The sequence below is a fragment of the Microtus oregoni genome, unplaced genomic scaffold, assembly GCF_018167655.1.
Source record: "Microtus oregoni isolate MIOR12 unplaced genomic scaffold, Mior012 000044F_ref0000062, whole genome shotgun sequence".
Taxonomy (NCBI): Eukaryota; Metazoa; Chordata; class Mammalia; order Rodentia; family Cricetidae; genus Microtus; species Microtus oregoni.
The window spans coordinates 14,852,243-14,873,091 of NW_024543218.1; the positions used below are offsets into that span (position 1 = coordinate 14,852,243).

At 41.4% G+C, this 20,849-nt stretch overlaps 1 protein-coding gene across 8 annotated transcripts in view; it reads left to right on the top strand.

Annotated features, from left to right (window-relative positions):
* Positions 1–20,849, top strand: part of LOC121434621 (voltage-dependent calcium channel subunit alpha-2/delta-1) — a 380,872-nt gene that overhangs the window by 268,803 nt on the left and 91,220 nt on the right. For 7 of the 8 annotated variants that reach the window (XM_041633534.1, XM_041633535.1, XM_041633536.1 and 4 more), the window contains exons 8-10: positions 6,828–6,897; positions 9,271–9,321; positions 10,746–10,845. In XM_041633534.1, the coding sequence (XP_041489468.1) occupies positions 6,828–6,897; positions 9,271–9,321; positions 10,746–10,845 (221 nt within the window). Of the gene's footprint in view, positions 1–6,827; positions 6,898–9,270; positions 9,322–10,745; positions 10,846–11,045; positions 11,253–20,849 lie in introns of those variants that run through there. The other variant, XM_041633541.1, reaches the window with a different exon arrangement.

Below are 20,849 nucleotides of genomic sequence, written 5' to 3' on the forward strand. Positions count from 1 at the left end.
AGAGAGAGAGAGAGAATGAGCTTCAGCAAGAGAAGGAAATGGGAAGCTAGAGGAATAGGAGAATGGGAAGTTAAAAGGATCAAAATTTATTATACACATGTATCAAACTGTCAAAGAATAAATGGGGAAAAAGCAGAGTTTACTGCTCTTCCAGTCCTGGGTCTACACCTGTGGCAGAGCTTGCCAGCTGCTCACAGGACTTTGTCATCTGGATCCGTGTATCGTTTGGGAGTGACGACCTGATTCACGACCTCATTTTTTAGAGCTTCTCTGTGTGTGTGGTATCAGAGCCAGTTCATGCCAGGTCTCACAAGTATAAACAATGAAGGAAGTCTGTCACCCATGCCTCAGGCTGTATTGACCTGATCGGCACTTTTCCCACAACCCTTCCTTGCCTTTGTGGCTCTATGTCCATTGTTTGAGGAGGCTTTGGAAGTGAAACACTGACAGAAACAGTAACTCTGATTGTCCTAGATCTCTGCAGAATTTCTTAGAGCGGTATTTTATTTGGGTTTTCGTTGTTTTTGCTTGTTTTGAGACAGGTCTCACTGTGGGCCTAGCCTATACCTCACTATGCAAACCAGGCTAGCCTCCAACTCACAGCAGTTGACCTGCCTCTGCTTCCCGAATGCTGAGGTCCAGCACCGTCACACTCTGCACGGAGGGGAACTTAGTGCACACGTGACGAGCACGTGACAAGTAGTTCCGAAGTTAGAGTTGCTAACAAACTGTTGCTATGGGAAGACATGGGGTATTTGATACTCTACTTTAAGACAATTTCTGTCCTAACACTAAGATAGATTCATCTTTCTATCTTTTGAATGTTTCCAATATCAATCAAAGTCTAAAGAGGTTAGCCATTTTTTTTTTTCTACATCTTCTTGACACTTCAGTCTGAGTGTACTATCTGGATTCAGAGTTTTTTGGTTTTTTCGAGACAGGGTTTCTCTGTAGCTTTGGAGCCTGTCCTGGAACTAGCTCTTGTAGACCATGCTGGCCTCAAACTCACAGAGATCCACCTGCCCTTGCCTCCCGAGTGCTGGGATTAAGGGCGTGCGCCACCACCTCCATGAGTATCCTATCTGAACTCACTTAGGAGGAACACTCTTTCCTCCACCCATTCTAGGGCTGTGGCACAAGGCAGAAGCTATGGAAAATCCATTTTGGAAAGATGGCAGCTGTAAATCTGTCGGGTAGATAAGACAAGTTGATTCAATTAAGTTTCTTCCTTAAAAATGAGTCACAGTTGATTTTGTCGTAACTCAGCACGTGCCTGATATTCTGTGGGACATGACCGAGACAAGCCTCACATTGCTGGCTCTCAGCTGCACCAAGATACAAGATCTGCCTGACCGTCCTGTCATTTTTTGAGTGTATAAAATGTATTGCCTTTTTAAATTTTTGTCAAGTCTCCAGTTACCAAAATATGTTTGAACTTACCAATGGGTGTACAATGATCTGTCATTTGTCGTCGTGTTTCTGCCACGAGGTATAGTCCTCAATGTATCATTAACCGTTTTTTTTATTCACCAATAAGTGAAATAAAAAAAATGAATACTTTGGGTGTTAGGCAATTGATGATAAAAAGGGTGCCAAAATAATACTGCAGCTGGTTTAGCAGAAGACACAGCTCATGTGGGTGGGGGTCATGGAAAATGTCCTTGTAAGTGATCATTATCACCTTCAGTGAAATGATTCATTCAGAAATGCATGCAGAAATTCTGTGTGTTTCTAACACTCTCTCCAGCCATCCTCAAGTCCTGGTGGAATGCTGAAGAGATATAGAAGGTGAAAACTCCCCCCCCCCCCCCACTTTCCAGGGACCTGAGAAGCCTGGTTTCCTCTCCTGAACTGGGTTCCACAGTGAATGGTTATAAAACATAATTTGAGAGAACTGCAGAACACAGACATTTTCTCTTTGCTGTGTGATCATCCATAATTTTGAGCTTGGATAAATAACATTCCACTTAATATCACGGTGGGATTTTACATACTAATTAGTAATATCACAGAAGAATTTATAGTCTTTAATTTTACCACAATATAAATACTCTAATTTGGTATAACTTTGTCTTGCTAAGTAAATATATAAGAGAATTTATATTAGATTATAAATATTTTTAAATATATGCCACCTAAGATTAGCGATGTTAATAAAGTTTAATGTTCTTGCCCTTAATGTAAATTATAGCCTTTTAATTTTCTCGTGATGTGGGATTCCCCTCTGTATGCTGTGAATATGTTTTATTACCATTGGTTAATAAATAAAGCTGCTTAGGCCTGCAGCGGGGCAGAATAGAGTAAGGCAGGCAGGAATTCCAAGCAGATAGAGGAGGAAAGAAGGTGAAGTCAGGAAGATGCCATGTAGCTGCTGAAGGAGACAGAGGCCCCAAAACCTTACCCATAAACCACAAGCCTATATAAAATACTAGAAATGGGTTAATTTAAGATGTAAGAGCTAGTTAGAAATACACTTAAACTCTCAACCAAACTATTGCAAGAACATAGTTTCTGTGTGATTATTTCAGGTCTGGGCAGCCGGGAACGAACAAGCATCCTCCCACCCACATTCCTGTGTCTTTAAGGAAATATATGAATTTTATGGAGCATAATAATTCCTATCAACAGATTTCAATCTTAGTGAGAGCAGAAGTCTCACCTTGATGTTCTCTCTAAAGAATTAAGAGACCTGAGGCTAAGACATGGTTTAGGAGTTAAAACATGGGGACTAACCAGGGTCCAGATTCCTAGAACTCACGGAAATGCATCCTAGGCGTGGTGGCCCTTTTGTAATTAGGAAATTAGAGACTGGACTCCCCAGAAGAAGCTGGAGAGCCACACTAGCCATGTCACTGAGCACTGGGTTTGGTTGTGATTTGCTGCCTTAATGAATCACGTTGGGGAGCCATGGAGTGTGATTCCAAAGATCAATCTAGGGCCCTGCGTGTACCAAATGTGTGCACCCAAACACGTGCAAATAAACCTCACAACAATGGAGAAAAGAGAGAGAGAAATATAATTTTGTATTAACTTTGAAATTCCCATCTTATGTGATCAGTTACCAAAGTCATCGGTGAGATTGTTCAGTTCCTGGCTTCTTTTTGGACAATGCTGTGGGAAGTCAGCACAGTCTCTTCAGCTCTGTGCATTGCTACCTGATCACTCAGGAGAGGTGAAGAGAGTCAGAGCATTAGACCCAGAAAATTTTACTGTAGGCAAATAATTAGTAACGTGATAGATGATTCAGCCAGTAGGAATGCTTGCTGCACAAGTGCAGGGATGGAGTTTAAATCCCCAACATAAAACCCTAGGTGTGGGCAACTGTTTCACAACAGGGTTGATAAGAGGCATGCTGGGGCTTGCTGGCTGAATATAGGTGTTCCAAAGCAGACCCAGTGTCCTCCTCTGGCCCACAGGAGCCTGGTCGTGGATAGGTGTACCTACACACATCTGAGCTGCCGCCACAATACATGGCACAACAATTACAAACCTGCACACATCAATTTGAAAGGCTTCTTGACTGTAACAGAGATTGAGATGAGAAGGTCTTTTAGACTTAGGAATTCTATAAAGAATATACAGGTGACAGATATGTTATAAAATAATCTAATCTATAGCTACCACTAACTAAGATTGAAATAAAGTCCTCATGGCCTAGTTCCCTGACCTGAGATTCTAGTGCTCCGGATCCACAGGTATGTTCCCGAAAGGCAGATGAATCATACCGATGGAATTTGCTGGAAAATTATCCTCTGGGATGCCTAATGTTGACAAGAAGCTCTGTCCAAAAAGAAAGAAAAGAAAGAGAGAAAGAGAGAGAGAAAGAAAGAGAGAGAGAAAGAAAGAAAGGAAAGAGAAAGAAAGAAAAGAAAGAGAGAGAGAAAAAGAAAGAAAGAAAGGAAGGAAGGAAGGAAGGAAGGAAGGAAGGAAAGATTTGGGGGCATTTGGAGATTATAACTAACCCAGTTTCAGTAGGCTATTTCTGAAATTTGGGAGCTTAGTGAAGCTTCAGAAATTACAAAAACATGGAGGAACAGGGAAAGTGTGAAACAATGGGATCTGAGTCTGGGAAACACAGAGGCACTGCAGCAGACAGACCCCAGACAAACCGCTCGTGGGCAGGAGGTCATGAGCTAGCAAATCACACAGAGCAGGAAACCCTCCTTTCTCATCCAGTGTCTTCCTCATTTGTACAAAATACAAGGGCCTGTGCTAATTAGGAAAAGAATAGCATTTATAAAGCTGAAATCATTTTAATCAAGCAAACCAAAGGAATGCATTCCAGCGGAGAGGAAATGAATGTATAAACACAGAGATGGCACAGAAACTTGTGCACAATTTCTTTAAATTCTTTTATTGTTATTGAGATATTAACTGATACTTTACACTAATAGTGGAATGGGAACTAATATATCTATCCACATATTTCTTGCTTAATTCTAAGACTACCACAAGGAAAAGTGTGCTATTTATAGCCTTGATACTTTAGCTTGTAAGGATGAGAACTGAACAGATTTTAAAGAAATAAATTTAATGGATGTTATATTAACTATGCTAGTAATTGGTTCTTTGGGGAGTGCTATATTTAAACTTACAGTTTATGTAAATGTGATTAGTCATTTAAAACGAATAAGTCATTTCATAATTTAGCTACTCACGAAATTCCGCAGTCAAGAAGGGCTTCTTGAGTTGTGTGTATATTTTGACATACTCTAATTAGCCAAATTATCTTAGTTGGATAATAAGCCTGGTTCTCACCACGAGTTTCTGTAATTTCCATGATTTCTTAGTGAAGAAAATGGAGAACTGTATCGTTTTGCATATGGCATTTGAGTTAGGAGTTTTCTTGAGTCCCATGTCCAGACAGTTTCAGTGTGTGGGACTACTGGGGCGTAAAACTGCCTTGCAGTCCGTGAGCTAAGTCCTTGCCTTCTTTGGGCCCAGGCTGTGGGGGAAATAAAGAGTTTGAGAGAACTTTGATCAGAGTAAATGTAGTTTAATTGGAATAAGTATGAATCATTTACATTTCAAAATAAGTATAAAAAGCCAAGAAGTTTTAGTTTTAGTTTCTAATTTCAGAAGTAAAAGTTTTGAAACTCATAGGTCACTGATTTTCTGCTTAAATTATTTCACAGAATAAAGTTTTAAACCCAAACTTTATCTTTTAAACAATATTTATTTATTACATGTGAAGTGTGTATTTCGATCACACCACCCTCCTATTGGCCCCTCTGTGCCCTCCTCTCCACTTCGCTCTTTTCTCATACACCCCACTGAGTCCAATTAGAGACTTCCATATGTGTGTGGGTGTCGATTCATCCACCTGGACACGGGCCAGCTACTCTGTCTCTGAAGGAAAGCAGCTCAATGCGTCTTGTCCCGGTAGCCCTCCCCTAGCCCCGCAAGCCTCCCGTGGCCCCGGCTAGACTGCTGACTGACAGGATCATGGTCAGGGCTCACAACTCGAGATTTTCAGAGTTCCTGAGGGCACCAGCCTTGTCGGTGTGGAAGATGCTGCCTGGCAACAATCCTCCCCATCCTCCGCCTCTGACAATCTTGGTGTGGCCTCCTGAGTGTTGCTCCTCAAGCAATAGTGGGAGGTGATTTGATAGACATTGAATTTGGTGCCTGGAACTTCCCCATTACTTGTTCTCCACACTCTGGCCAGTGGTGGGTCTCTGTATCAATGTCTGTCCACCATGAAAGGAGCCTCTCTGATGAGGGATAAGAGCTGTGCCGAGCTACAAAGGAACTGTGTTTACACAGCAACTTGACAACAAGAACATGTATGTATGTGTATTACATATATATATATCACAATGTATACATGTGTATATATACATATATTATACTCATTATAATACAGATATTACACAATATATGCATATATGTATATATACACACATTATGTATAGTATATGTACATATACATACACACATACACATGGAGAGAATTAACTTTAATTGTACTTTAACCTCTCATTTATAATTTTAACCTGGAACTAAAACTTAAAGTTGTCCATTTGAAACAGAAATTGATAAATTATGTCAACAATATTCATCATTTACTAAACATATGACTATGAAGGCAATGATAATGCTACTTTAGAATTAAGGGTCCAAGAAAAACAGTATTTATATGAGAAAAGATACCGCTTTTTCTCCCCAGCTAACCTACCCGGAAGTCCCTGTAGACCATACTGGCTTCAAACTCATAGAGCCCCTACCTTCTAAGGGCTGGGATCAAAGGCATGTGCCGCTGCACCTGGTGAAAATGTCTGTGTTCAGTGCCAGTTTGCACCGAGTGAAAGCAGGATGAGCAACTAATCGAAGGCGCCGCTTTCCTCAGTATAAGAACATATTCTGTCGAGCAAAAGCTTCGAAGTTAACCCCGCCCACACTCTTTGTCTAAGCTTGTTTCCACAGCGCTGTGAGGAGAGGGTTGGCCATGGCTTCCTTTCGTACTGTGTGCTGCTATCCAGCTTTGAGAAGGGACACCCTGATAACATAGGATGGCATTTTGTATTTGAACACTCAGATAGATAGGTGGGATTCGGTTTATTTTGTATTTTATGATTTTTCAGTCTCATTAATTTTGTAGGTTGTACTTAATTACCCCTGTGCGTGTTTGTGGGGGGCAGTGGCATTCTCACGCTGGAAGACAGAGACTAGCGTTCAGTTCTTTCCATCTCCACCAGGTGTGTCCGAGAGATGGAATCCAGATTTTGTCAGTCTTGGGATGAACACCTAAACCCTGTAAGACAACCTGTCAGCCCAGCCATGCTTAGTACTTTGACTTGGTTTCTCTGATATATTTTGTTTTTCAGCTTCTCCCTGGGTGGATAATAGTAGAACTCCAAACAAGATTGACCTGTATGATGTGCGCAGAAGACCATGGTATGAAGTTCTGACTATCTCTAAAGACAAGTCCAATGACAGAGGGTTCTGTCATTTGTTAGCCTGTTGAGGGCAAACTTTCTCTCACTGGCATGAGCGCCGTCTCCTTATATACAAAGCTATGCTGTTTGCAGAATATAGATATGACTAACAATAAGTGAAATGAGGAGCTTGGGTAGGGAATGACGGTGAACACTGTTGGAAAGATTTTTGAAACTTTTTCCAGATGGATTACTTTAAGCCGTCTGCTGATTTCCAGCTTGGGGCCTCTTGTAGCTGGTAGGCATTTCTGTCGGGCTCTTACTTTGCTTGAGGTAGAGCCCTAAGGGAGAGAGGACACGGAGGCAGAGACCGCTTGCTTCTGGCACTGAACTAATGAGAACTGGCCCACAGCTAAGAGTGCCTCCTGAGCAGCCCCATAGAGTTTAGATTGGATTCCCCCCCCCCCAAAGGAGGTTTGTCTGTCTGACACTACTAAACTAATTCATCATCCTACAAAACACAGGAAAATGTCTGCAATATGTTTGGGCTTACTGAAAAACAACTCTGAATCTTCATGCCTTTTAGCTATTCATTGTATTTTCAGTGTTTAAATTTTACATTTAAATTATAAATCTACAGTTCAATTGTTAATTAAAATATACTATTTTTAATAAGTTCACGTATACATCATGGTGCCTTCTACTCTTTTCATATTAATTTTAAGTACATACTGATGAAAAGAAATACTTAACATCATTTTAATGAAGGCTATCTGCTCACTCAATTAAGAAAATCCCCGTTATTGGGTTGCATTGTTTCTAACCTCCTCCTGTGTTCACACAAATACTATGCAACACGGTGGTTAACTGAAAGAACATGTATTAATGGGTTTTAGGTGTCCTGTTCAGTATCAAATAGCTTACATGAGCATAATCTTGAGTGATGGTTACTAATATTGCTATTATTAATAATATCTCCACAGTTTGTTCTTTGATACAAATACAACTCTATAACCTAGTTTGTATTTAAGGAATGGTCATTTCCTGATAAATGTAGGAGCAAAGTGCCAATCATCCAGAGCAGACACTGCCCTAATGTTTTCATCTTCCCACTGAGAAGCACACCGGGACCAAAGCCCACCAGGACAGGATTAAGACGCTAAACATGAGCAAGACTGTCTCCCGTGGGAAGACAGAGGAACTCTGCCTGTTGATTTGCAGAGTGAAGCAGATTGCAGACAACACTCCCCTGCTCCCTCCACAAATAATCACAAACTGGTAGCGGCTGTTCTCTGGGCTGCTGAGCGTGAAAGATGAGTCTTGATGTCGAGCTCCTTCTGAGGAAGGCAGACACCTGATCCCCTTCAAACCCAAACAGTCACACAAAAACTCTAGTAATTACAACACTGTCTGACCAAAGGCTAAGACTTATTTCTAGCTGTCTCTTACATCTTAAATTAACCCATTCCTATTATTTTATATTTTACCAGAAGGCTCATGCTGTGTTGCCTCAAATCTTTCTTCTTGGATAGCTACATAGCGTCTGCCTGTTTCTGCCTTCTTTCTCCCTGCATTCAGTTTAGTTTTTACACCTAGCTTATTCTGTCCTGCCCAAGGCAACGCAACTTCTTTATTAACCAATGATAATAGAACATATTCATAGCATACAGAGGGGAATCCCACGTCACTAGACAAGTAGTCTATCTGTCTCTCTCTCTTCCCTCCCTCTAGTAAACAGCTGCTCTCAAATTTATTTCTCCACCATCAGTCAACATCCTATCTAAATCTTCCCTACAGTGTCTTTCAAATGCAGACAGTCTTGTTCTGTAAGATGTAGTTAGATTTTGGAATTAGCATTTGAACCACTTCCCTGGGTTATTCTTGGACACGGTAAAGTTTTGAGAGTTTCTGCTTTGAATTCTTAGTAATAATTCTTAATACTAATATTAGCTAGTGCATGAGTTCCGTTATTTAACAGAACTGTTGTGTTTTCTTTTGTTTAAGTTGCTTTTACTTAAAGTTTATGCACACCTACCTCTTTGTATTTGTTTATTTATTCATATTTTAAAATGTCGCAGTTTCTTATCCACTAGAGTGAAAAGGTCATAATTGCAATTTAGTATTTTCCTCTCTAAATTTCTTCTCTATCTTTTCTTATAAATACCTGGAACGTATGTTTTAAAAGTCATACCTTCAGCGTCTCTATGGTGATCTTAAATACTTTTTTTCAAGCTAACATTTTAGAATTTCAGTGAGACACCACCATTTACTATAATATAATAGGTCGGGTCTTTGCTTTAACCATGTCCTGCTTCAGAGATCTAGGAATGAAAATGAGCGAATCTTAGTGATGGATACAGAGGAAAGGAAACACTCTGTGGTTCTGTTTCAGGTACATCCAGGGAGCCGCCTCCCCCAAGGACATGCTCATTCTGGTGGATGTGTGAGTAGTTGACTCGTACCTATTTATATCCAGAGTGCATGAGACATTTGTAGGAGTTAGCAATGTATGATAGATGGGGAAAAATCAATGCGGTGATTGTATATGCAGACAAAGAAGCCTTCCTAAGATATTAACAAGGGACTGGGGAGTTGGCTCAGTCAATAAAGTGCTTGTTGCACAAGATGAAGATCTCAGTTCATAACTCTGGCATCTACGTGGAAACAATTGAATAATGACGGGATGGTGGTTTGTGCCTGTAATGACAACTGTGAACGGGGGAGATAGATCCCTGCTTGGGATGACTAGACAAGCCAATGGATCAGAACATGGCTGAGAGTGGTAGAGGAAGATACCTGATATCAACCTCTGACCTTCACATGTGTGTGTGTGAATGCACGCAATGTGCACACACAGGCACATATATGCACGTTGCACACATAGGCATACAGACACACATACACACAGATACCACACACATGCACGCATACATCGCACACACAAACATGCACATATACACACAAATATACCCACATCACACACATACATACTTCATACAGAGAAACATACAGACACATACAAGCACACATGCACACGCATACACAGTGCATACAGACATATACACACATACAGACACACACAGAGATGCATGCACACACCACATAGACAAACATACAGGCACACTCATGCACACATACACATGCTTGCACACATACACACACATGCACACACATACATACATGCATTACGTACAGACATACATGCACATCACACACAGACATACAGACACACAAAACATGCACACATCACACACACTTCTGTATACACACAAACATACAAACACAAACAAGCATATACACACACATACACACATCACACAAACATTCTAGCACCATGTGAGAATTTCTGTGTACCTGTGATGTAGAAGCAGAAGTTAGTTGCCTAGAGATGAGTCCCACCTTAGGGGAAGTAGAGAAGAGAGAAACGAAGGAATCCTGGAGGAATTGTTCTTTGGTCTTTGGAGTGAGGCGTTTGACCACAAACCCTTTCACAGCTGTGCAGCTCGGTTATTTTCCTCTATTCATTTTTTTGACTTTTATTCTTAATTATTTTAATTAGAATGTAATTATACAATTCCTCCCTCCTTTCATCTCTCTTAGACTATACCACTTGAATGGCCTCTACTTCTTTAATTGTAAAGGTGTGTGTGTGTGTGTGTGTGTGTGTGTGTTCCTAATATATAAATAATATATAAATCCAATCTTCTCAGTCTCTATGTTAATTATATGTATATGATTTCAGGGCTGATGACTTTCTAAAGACAGAATTATATTTTTATTTTCATATAAATGGTCCAGAGGCCACTGAGATCATTTTCTTTGTTAAATGACTGGTTAGTAACATGTGGACGATTTGTCTGTTCACAGGAGCGGAAGTGTGAGCGGACTGACTCTGAAGCTCATCCGCACCTCTGTCTCCGAAATGTTAGAAACCCTCTCGGATGATGACTTCGTGAATGTAGCTTCAGTGAGTATGGATGCTTCCCCTTTCTGAATTCCACCTCCCGTCTCCTCATGATTTAGATTCTGGCGTGTCCTGGGGCATTGTAGGAATGTTACAGGTGTCTTACAGAGCTGTTCTGCACCATCCTATCTGAAGTCCTTAGCATTTCCCACTGTTGAAATAATGAATACTGAGCAAAAAGCATTTCTCCCCTTCACTCACAGGAGCCCATATAGCTGATGTGACCCCCTGCACGTCAGAACACCTGACGAAGTGGCATCTGGCACCATGACTGAACAGTTGATTGCTTATTGCTGGTTATGCTTACTTTTGCCTGTACAACTGACCATTGTGTTTCTCCTAACAGAAGAAAAAAGGAGGCAATTGAATGAGTCTGGAAGCATCTTAGGCCTTCTTATAGCTAGAAAGTACTGGACTTGATGCAAATGGAACAAGATGTATGTCTCATTTTAATCATGTAATTTAGGCAATGAATTTCATGGTGCATGAAATCTCATACTTGAAGTGGTTTTATTTACAGAGATTTGGCTGGAGGCGAAGTGTATTTTGGTGACTTTGTTTTGTATTGAACCTATGAGAATGATCTACCTCTAAAATCCCTGGGGAGGATGAGACTAAAGTCTACATGTGACTGTCTCCTTTTCCTGGGATTAGGGAACCCAGGAGATCACTGCAATCCTACAGCTAATGAAGCTTCAGGTAGCTTTAGTGATGTTACAGTGGAGATGACTTAATCCTAAAATGAAATTATTAAGATATTCCTGGATGATCATATGGATGGAATGTAGAACCCACAGTTGATAACGCCAAATTCCCTGGAAAATGTCTCCTGGTGTATAATTCCTATTCAGAAAAAAATGGAGCTATTCCATAGTTTAAATAAATTTACAAGGAACCCTGTCTAACTCTTGTTGAGATACCATGGCATGAGGCCCTTCTCAACTAAGATGATAGGAAGGTATTACTCAGCTTCATTTGTATAGAAATGACAAAAACGTTGGAATGGCTTAAAATGTTATCTTTGGCATAATGAGAGAATTTGTCATATATAATGACATTGATTTGAAGTCAAAAAATATTCAGTGTGGTTAATCAATCCTAGGTTGAAGTGTAAATGGAGAATGCTTATTCGTTTCCCGGCTGCCCAGGCCTGAATAATCACACATAAACTGTAGTATTTATAACACTGTTTAGCTAGTAGCTTAGGAGTATTACTAGCTAGCTCTTACATCTTAAATTAACCCATTTCTATTAGTCTATGTATTGCCTCGCGGCCTTGGCGTTACCTCATTTTCTATATGTCTCGTTTTCTTGGCAGCTGGTTTACATCTGCTTGACTCTGCCTACTCTCTCTGTATATCTCTGTTCAGATTTCCTGCCTTGCTATATTCTGCCCTGCCATAGGCCAAAGTAGCTCCCTTATTAACCAATGGTAGTAAAACATATTCACAGCATACAGAGGGGCAGCCCACATCATATTCACCACATTGCGTAGTTAAAGAGTGAGGAGCAAGTCAGGGAAAGGAGAATCTAATTAGGTAATGGAATTTAATTTAAGAGAACCAGTTTCACTGAAAAGTCCTAGAAGCCATCTGGAATAGTCTTTTTAAAGTTGTCAATCTGCAAACCCTGAAGAACTGGCATGCTAGGTACCAGACTCCTCCATGTATAAGCAAACATGATGGTCACATGCAGGGTGTTCTAAAATATGAAAATTATAGATTCTGGTTGGGAGCTGGTCAGTGCCTACCCTGGCCAATGAATGAATTATAATATGAAGATTTACCTCATTAAAATTAATAGCAGTATTAGCTGTAAAACAGAACATGGTACAAGAGGGTGGCAAGCTTCTGAAGTCAGTGCTGAAGTCATTTTCCATGGTCTATTCGTCTTTTCTGTCCTCTATTGCCCATCCCAATTTCCCTATACTCTTGTTCAACCCTACATCAGCATCAGTAGCTTGGTTGGTGGAGTGCCATAAACACTTTTTCCAGAGGCCATTGAATCCATGGTTTTTATGCCCATTCAAACAGTGGGTCTCTGATTATCTCTTCATGGGCATTTTAAAAGTTAAAATTGTCAAATAAATCCCCTAATTCAATGCACAGTCCTACCTGTCCTTATGATATTGCGGCAACTTTAGTGACAACATGTTTAAAAAATATTGATTCTATAGAATTAGGACCCAAAATATCCTGACAGTAAATGTAGATATCGGTGTAGTAAACCTCTTAGTGACCCTGGTAAGAACATCCTGTTTCCATCACTTGCACGTGAAAAGAGAACATACCTGTACACGCCACAGAGTCAGCATAAACAGTGCCTGGGGAGGCTCTCTTAATTACAATGAGATAGGCTTCCCATCTGGAAGCTTCTACCATTTACGCATTCTCTTTCTCGAATGCAGAGACAAGAGGTAGTGTGAATCTTTGATGTGTAGCCTTTGTTGTTTTTCATCACGCACACAAGCCATGGCAAACCATTTCAAACCACTAGCACAAGGTCAACTGGCCCTGAAAGTGCCTGAAATTTGGAGGACTGTTTTTCAGGAGCTGGTGCACTCCTGACATGTGCACAGGACAGCATCCCTAAGCGGACTGTCATCTTCATGCTGGAGCCTTAGCTGCGTAGTTAAAGGTGAATAGTGTCAGGGATGGAACGTAAGTCAGGCCCTGTGAATTCTCTGGCCATGTGCCTCTTGTTGAACTTCCGTAAATACACTGGTTTACTTCACTGAGTAAGTAGACTCCCATGGTAAGCCGAGCAGTATGTGAACTCCGAAGGTTAATAATACTTAAGGAGGCACTGTGGTGGAGAACCTGAAGCTAAATTCATGTCAATAATAAGGGAAGCAAAATTTAACCCCTTTCCTAAAGAGACAACACATAATCACTTCTTAACCCGAGCCGCAGCTGATTGCCTTGAGAGGTATGATGACGTTAGGGCCTTGGCCAGGGCTGGGCCAGTGAACTGGTCATTTACCAGTGCAACAGCTGTATCAAAACAGGTCCAGAAAGCCCTGCACCCTCCATTCTGGGTACAGCCACTTTCCCCTGTCGTGTGTTGACTAGCTCATGGGCCCATTTTATAACCATTGTCATTACCATAGACAGAGCTGATAGCGTCCAGTGGAAATAATTTCATCTGTGCACTATCTAGTAAGTCATCTGCAGATGAACTGTCTCTAGCAAATGTGGAGGGAAACCTGGTTGTGCAAAATGAATTCATTCTCCCTTAGCGTATCCTCTGCTTCTTCTTCCACTCTGTCAGGGAGAGTCTTCCAGTATTTCTCCTTTCAGGGCCAACCACCTCATCTGCTTACTCTTCTACAGAAAGATATGTATTTTCTTATCCCAGGAGATATCTGTTTCTCTCTATCACAACACAATGAAATGAGGTGCATTTTGCCCCAAGGTCTCTCAGAATTTATTCCCTGTGTGTCCCCGGCTTCTGCTGCTTCTCATTCAACAGAGCCGCAAGTCCTCTGTTGGATATTCTCCTTTGTTGTTGTTTTCCTGGCACAGACTGGACTCTTGCAGGTGGCGTATATTGAGACTTGACATTTCTGTTGCCTAGAGCGAGGAGAGGGATGGGATTAGATGACAAAGAGAGCAAATGTCATCTTCTGTTGCCTCGAGGACCAGAGAAGCCACTGCACTCTAATTGAAGGGAATAGTTTATTGCTGTAAAAACAGAGACGAGCAAACCAGAGCACAGTGTCTTCAAGGGCATCCCACACCCACCTCCTTGTCTATCCAACCCTGATGTGTGGAATCACACTCTAGCCCTGATTCTCAAAACTAAAACCCTTATTCCTAGGACCTGTTGACCACAGTAGCAAAGGAGAATTGGTCAAGAAAAAGTTTCTGGTTTTCTTACCTTGGACTTAGTCTGCAGCTGGCTGGTCTAAGGGTACCATTTTCTTCCGTGTAGTTTAAAGACATTTCAGCGCTTAGCTTTACAATTCTTTTTGTCCTCATATTTTTCAAAGGCCAAATGTGCCCATCCCCTCTCCGTTCTGCTGAGATGACCATAGCTTCGTCTGTAGCATCGTGATGCTGAGTGTCTGGGCAGTCTCCTTGGCTCTATACACATTCACTAAGAGCTCTCTTTTTTTTTATTGCCATGAGTCTAGTAAATTAGTCCCCTCAAGAATCTTATCTTGAGTATCTGTTTACCAAGACTGATGTCAAATAAGATTAGTTTCCCTGGAAACAGTCACTGCCACACAGATTTAAGTTCAAATGGGTTTTTTGGAAAATAATTCCAGAAATGTTGTTACTATAATGGCGAAATTAAAACAAAAAGAAAGGAACTACTGAAAAATGCATTATTAAGTAGCATCTCCCCCCGCCCCCATGAGTGGAGCTCACTCCTCTGCCTTTCCGGGAACAGCATAGAGCCCATGCGTGGTAATATACAATGGCTCAGATTTCCAAAGGGGAAATGTGCTCCTCTGTGTGACATCAGTTCCCTGGAATTCCTGGTTTGCCATTTGCCGTGCAGACGCTGGGGTGTAGTCTTGGGCAGGTGCAGGTTACGTTGGCATGTATGGAAATACGGATGGACACCAATGGCTTCTGCCCTGGTAAGACAATGACCATTACTAACTATCGCTAAATTCCAAAAGAAATTTCTGACGAAGTCATATTTGAATGGATATTATACATTCAACGTTTGGCCAACAAGTAACAGGTGTTTTCCTACGGGAAGAACACAGTTGGAGCCAACACAGACATCCATAGTGCCTACTAAGGACTTTAAAGAGTCATGTTCTCCTAAAGCCATTATGATCTTAGATATATATGTCCTTTGATTGTTGCTGTTTTTGAGAGAGAGTCTTCACATATAGTTAGTCCATGGAGGTCGAGAACTTGCTATGTAGCTCATGCTAGCCTTAAACTCATGATTTACCTGCCCCTGCCTCCTAAGGACTGTATTCATATACCATACCATACCTGGCTTTGACTATATATTTTTTCTGGAAAGAGATCATTTGTAGCCAAGCTAGTCTACATAGTACAACTTTAACTTGAACGTATTAACTACAGCAACAAATATCTAAAGTGTCATTCATTTTTCTTATTTTTACTTTTAACATCAATTTATACACAGGTGACTGATAATAATAGGTGTTTATATGCACATAGGACCAATAAATGACAGATATATATATATAGAGAGAGAGATGATACATAGATGATTGATAGAAATAGATAGGTAATATGGAAGTAATCATGTGTCAGAAAATAATCTGTCTCTTTAATTATAACTATTTTCATCTTTGCAGCTTCGCATAGTAGATAAGAATTCTAAACTTAGTTTTAGAGATGACTGAGGAAAAGGTAGAAAGAATTCTAAAAACTTTTCCTAAGGAGAAAGACAGAAATGAAACACAGCCATTTTCATTTAATAATCTGGGACTATAAAGAAAGGTGTGAGGTCAATCTTCATGAAAAAATATAGTCTTCTGACTTTACTGGTACACTAAAATAAATTACAAAATAAGATACAGACCCTTATGTTAAAAAGAAAACATGTAATTGTGTATGTGCGTGTGCACACGTGTGCCAAGGTGTGTGGAGTTCCGAGGACCTCTATTGTCATCTCTTGGGTTCTGGTTTCCTTCTTGACGACATGATCTTTTACTGGCGTAGAACTTCCCAGGTAGGTCGGACTAGTGGTTAGGCAGCCCCACAATCAATCTGTCGATCAGTCTCCCCTGTGATGAGGGTACAAAGGCGTTCTCACATTTTTAGAAAGAATGTTTTATTAATTCCTTAGGAATCATGCAGTGCTCTTTCATTCTCCTGTCTCCTCCCCTCACAACCCCACCCAACCCCATATGGGCTCCTTTTCCCCTTTTGGTAAAACCCACAGAAAGCAACCTGCCCTTGGGCTAGTGAAGCAATCAGTTCAAGGACTGAGACATCCATCTCATAGTCCCAAGAAATTCTTTTTAAAAGTATAAATCCATTCCTCTTTAAGAAAGACGCTTTCTGTGTGTTTATAGAGGAATTACATAAGGAAATATGCTACATTGGGGTCCTGAAATATGTGTGTGAACTGAATTATTATTTTATTTGCAGACAGATATCCATCTAAGCTGTGTGTTTTTCCTTGGGGCCATGTGTTGTTGCATGTATTTCTTACTTCTTTCCCCTTTATCTTTGGGTCCTGTCACACGTCACAACTTTACTTATAACTGTATACTATTGTCAGCCACACAAGTTCACAATCAACAGAAACTATTTTCTCAGCTACTGTGTTTTATGTAAAAACTCTCTGAAATGGATACATTAGGAGTTCTTTCTTCTGCAATATTTTGCTAAAGTTATACTGTTATTTTTAGAAGTTGATCTCTTATTAAATAGAATTTAGCAATTTAATAGCATGGAGAGTCTCAGGGAAGTATGCTTTATATTGTATCATGTGGTGTGTGTGCTGTCTCTGTGTGTGTATGTCTGTATGTGGTGTGTGTGTGTCTGTGTTTCTGTCTGTGTCTGTGTTTCCATCTGTGTGTGCCTGTGTATACTGTGTAATATGTGTCTGAGTGTACATTTGTCTGTACCTGGTATGTGTATGTGTGTATATGTATGTGATGTATGAGTTTGTGTGTATCTGTGTATATATCAGTGTGGTGCATCTGTGTAATGTGTGTCTGTCTGTAGCATCTTTGTGTGATGTATGTGTATGTTATGTATGTGTTTGTTTGTATCTGTATATATATCTGTGTGGTACATCTGTGTAATGTGTGTCTGTGTGTAGTGTCTGTGTGTGATGTGTGTGTGTCTGTGGTGTGTGTCTGCATGTGTTTGTGTGTATGCCTATGCATGTCTATGTGGTATGTGTATATCTCTGTATGTATGTGTGTTCATGTACATGTGTCTGTGTGTGCACATATTTGCCTAATATTTTTCTTTCTGAAATTATTTGAAAATCAATAATATGACTTACAGTTCATGTAGTTGCACTAAGAAACCATGATAGCAAGGCACTGAGGAGCCCTGGAAGAGGCTCTCCAGGCGTTCTTCATGAGCGCTTTTCCCCCAAAGCCTTCAGGTATCCAGAGATACATGTTCCTAAGAACGTTCTCATTCACTCAAAGAAACTCACACACACTCCATTAGCATTTTCCCAGGATTACCTGGGATCACTTGTCAGAAGGCTCAAGCTACCTCTCAGTTTTAGTCTATGCCTGAGTCTCTTTTCTGGGTTTGTTTAAGGTAATTTTTATGCCCAAGTCATGTGTGTGGTGTAAGAACTGTGTGGTGTACAGTGTGTTCTGCTGTCTGCAGGCTGCCCTTTGTTGTGAAGAGGAAGCCTGCCGCTAGGCAGAGTATGAACGCAGCACAATGCAGCTGCTTTCCTGCTAATCTAGTTGCCTGCTTTGATAGGAGTAGCGCTAGATGATAGCAACAGCAATTCAATCCCAGCGTGCACTGATTTGCAGGCAGAACTTGCAGGGCTGACACAGGGAACTGGATTTGTTTATGAATGGGAGGGAGTTTGATGCTTTAGCATCAAATGCTGCTTAACCTGTGAAGGATGAAAGGAAACTGTGTGTGGACTGTGGGTGACGTGTTCACAGATAGCAGCCGAAGATGTCACGGCTTCTATGCTGCCGACTGCGTGCTTCCGGATGTACGGGTTAGATCAGAATGTGAAGACTGGGTTGGGTACCTTGAACTATTTTTCTTCCCAGAAGCTTTGTAATTCATGGTCTTTATGAAATTCTGCCTTTGATTTTTCACCGTGAAGAAACATGAAACATACAGGCTGTACGAGGTGGCTCAGAGGTTGGGAGTGGTGGCTTCTCATGCAAAGGGCTGGAGTCCAGCTCCCGGCACCCATATAACAGCTGGGAGTCTTCTGTAACCAAAGTTGCAGACAGCTGACATCACTTTCTGGTCTCAGGGGGATCCACAAACACTCACAGAGACACACACATCAATAAAAGTAATAAAATGCATATTTTAAAAATAATCAATAGTTGTATCCTTGTCAGAGAGGTATTGTTCTCTTCTTCTTTTAGAAAAACAAGTTCTACCCCTTGCCCGCGTTGTAGTCAATAAACATTTCTGCAGTAACGGCCTTATATATAAATGATGGTGCAGCTTAGGAGTGATTAGCACCCAGCCCCATTGAGACAAGAGGGAAAGCCCTGTGCTAGTCGGAAGAGTTCCCTTGTATTTGATTTGCAAAAGAAACCTCGTTTCCCAGTGTAGAGACCTCTACATGAGACGGGTCTGTGCTTGCCTTTCTGAATCAATCCTAGCCATGGACAAATGCACCATTCTGGTGATTGCAACAGTCTGTGTTCCCCATTGTTGGAGAATCAAGGAGCCAGAACTTGTTGGTCATTGTTGAAGGAGGAGCAACAGGATGTAAGGATCCTGTGCACATCACAGTAGCATTAACATGTAGCAGGGCTCACTGCTGGGTTAGTGGCTTTCTGCTCCTTCCTGTCAGATAGTTCTTGCTCGTAGTGGGACTGCTGAAATGTTAAGGAGACAAGTTAGAGCCCAGGTAACTCACATGCACAAGTTGTCCAAGGTTTACATGGGGCAGTTTCCTTTCTCTTAAAGTGGGCATGTTCACATTTAACTTCCTCAGCATTGTGAGTGTAAAAAAAAATACCGCACATAAAGTGTTTATATGCTGTAGTCATTATTATAGTTATTATTCCAGTTGTAATTATTGTCTTTTGAATACTCCTCTGCTTCTCTACCAATTGCAGGTAGGTGATTGTTATGCTTGATGTTGGTATGTTTCTTCAAGTCTACGCCTTCAAAGCAGTTTTCTTGAAAATGTGCCTATTTCTGGGTAGTGAAGCAAGAGGTTCCTCTTTGCTAGTAGCTTACAGGGCAAAGTAATTAAGATACTGCCTGGGGGAGGGGATTGGCAGGTGATTGGCAGCTCTGACGTGACAGGGCAGTGGCTTGTCTTCCTGGAGCTTCTGCCCTAAAGCAGATCTCACTGCCGGTGCAGTGACCCCTGGTCCTCCTGCTGTCACCCTGGAGTGATTGCTGTTTGACTGTCCTCCCAAAGATGTCACTCTGGCTCCTGCTACTGCTGTGACTGTGGAACTGACTTGGTCTCTGACCCAGAGGACGATTTTTGCCTGTTATCTAGGAAACCGCAGGAAGCTAATTGTAACTTTACAAGTTGGGTACACCATCAGTCCCTTCAGATTCCAAGACCACAACTTGACCATTTGTGATTAACTGACATCTTGGGCAGGGCATGAGATGTGCTGTCCAGGCAAGCTCCGCTTCTGTAATCTTTGCATTCTCGTTTTCCTCCTGAAATATTTCTTGTGTGTTCCAAGCAAGGTTATGATCTTCTTGTCTTATTGTTTTTAGATTCTATTTGGCACAGGGTAATTTGTACTTTTTTAAATATAATTTGAAGTTAAGTGACATCTCCTTGCCAAATTCAAAACACCTTTCTGAACACTCCTTGAGCTTGCCGCTCAATAAAATAAAAGCTGCATTGCGGCGGACTTCTCAACCGGCGAGAAAGAACAACCACCACACCAGGATTCTACTCAGATCACGCTTTACTGGAGTGCCCTTCATTGATGGGGAGCAGGAAGCGAGAGGGGCAGGAAATGAGGGGCAGGAAGGGAAGGGCAGGAAGCGAGGGGCAGGAAAGGAGAGAGGGAGAAAGCGAGAGGGGCCCGAGAGCCCTAAGGCAGCTGCTTATATCTGGAAATGGCACACAGGTCGCCCTGTGATTGGCTGCCACCAACAGCTGACACCAGACTGCATCGGGATAGGCCCAGGGACCCTTATCCACCGCGCATGCGGGAAGCGGGGGACACGCCGCTCTCAAAGGCTTAGCCAAATATGGAGTTGTTTATTTCCAACAAGACAGGATGTCGGCGCCATCTTGTAATGGTGATCCTGTCCGGCTCACTACACTGCATGGCCTGCCAAGAGAGGTTTGTGAGCCGCGGACGCTCAGCGGGTGATTTCATTTCATATCTGATAAAGTACCCATCC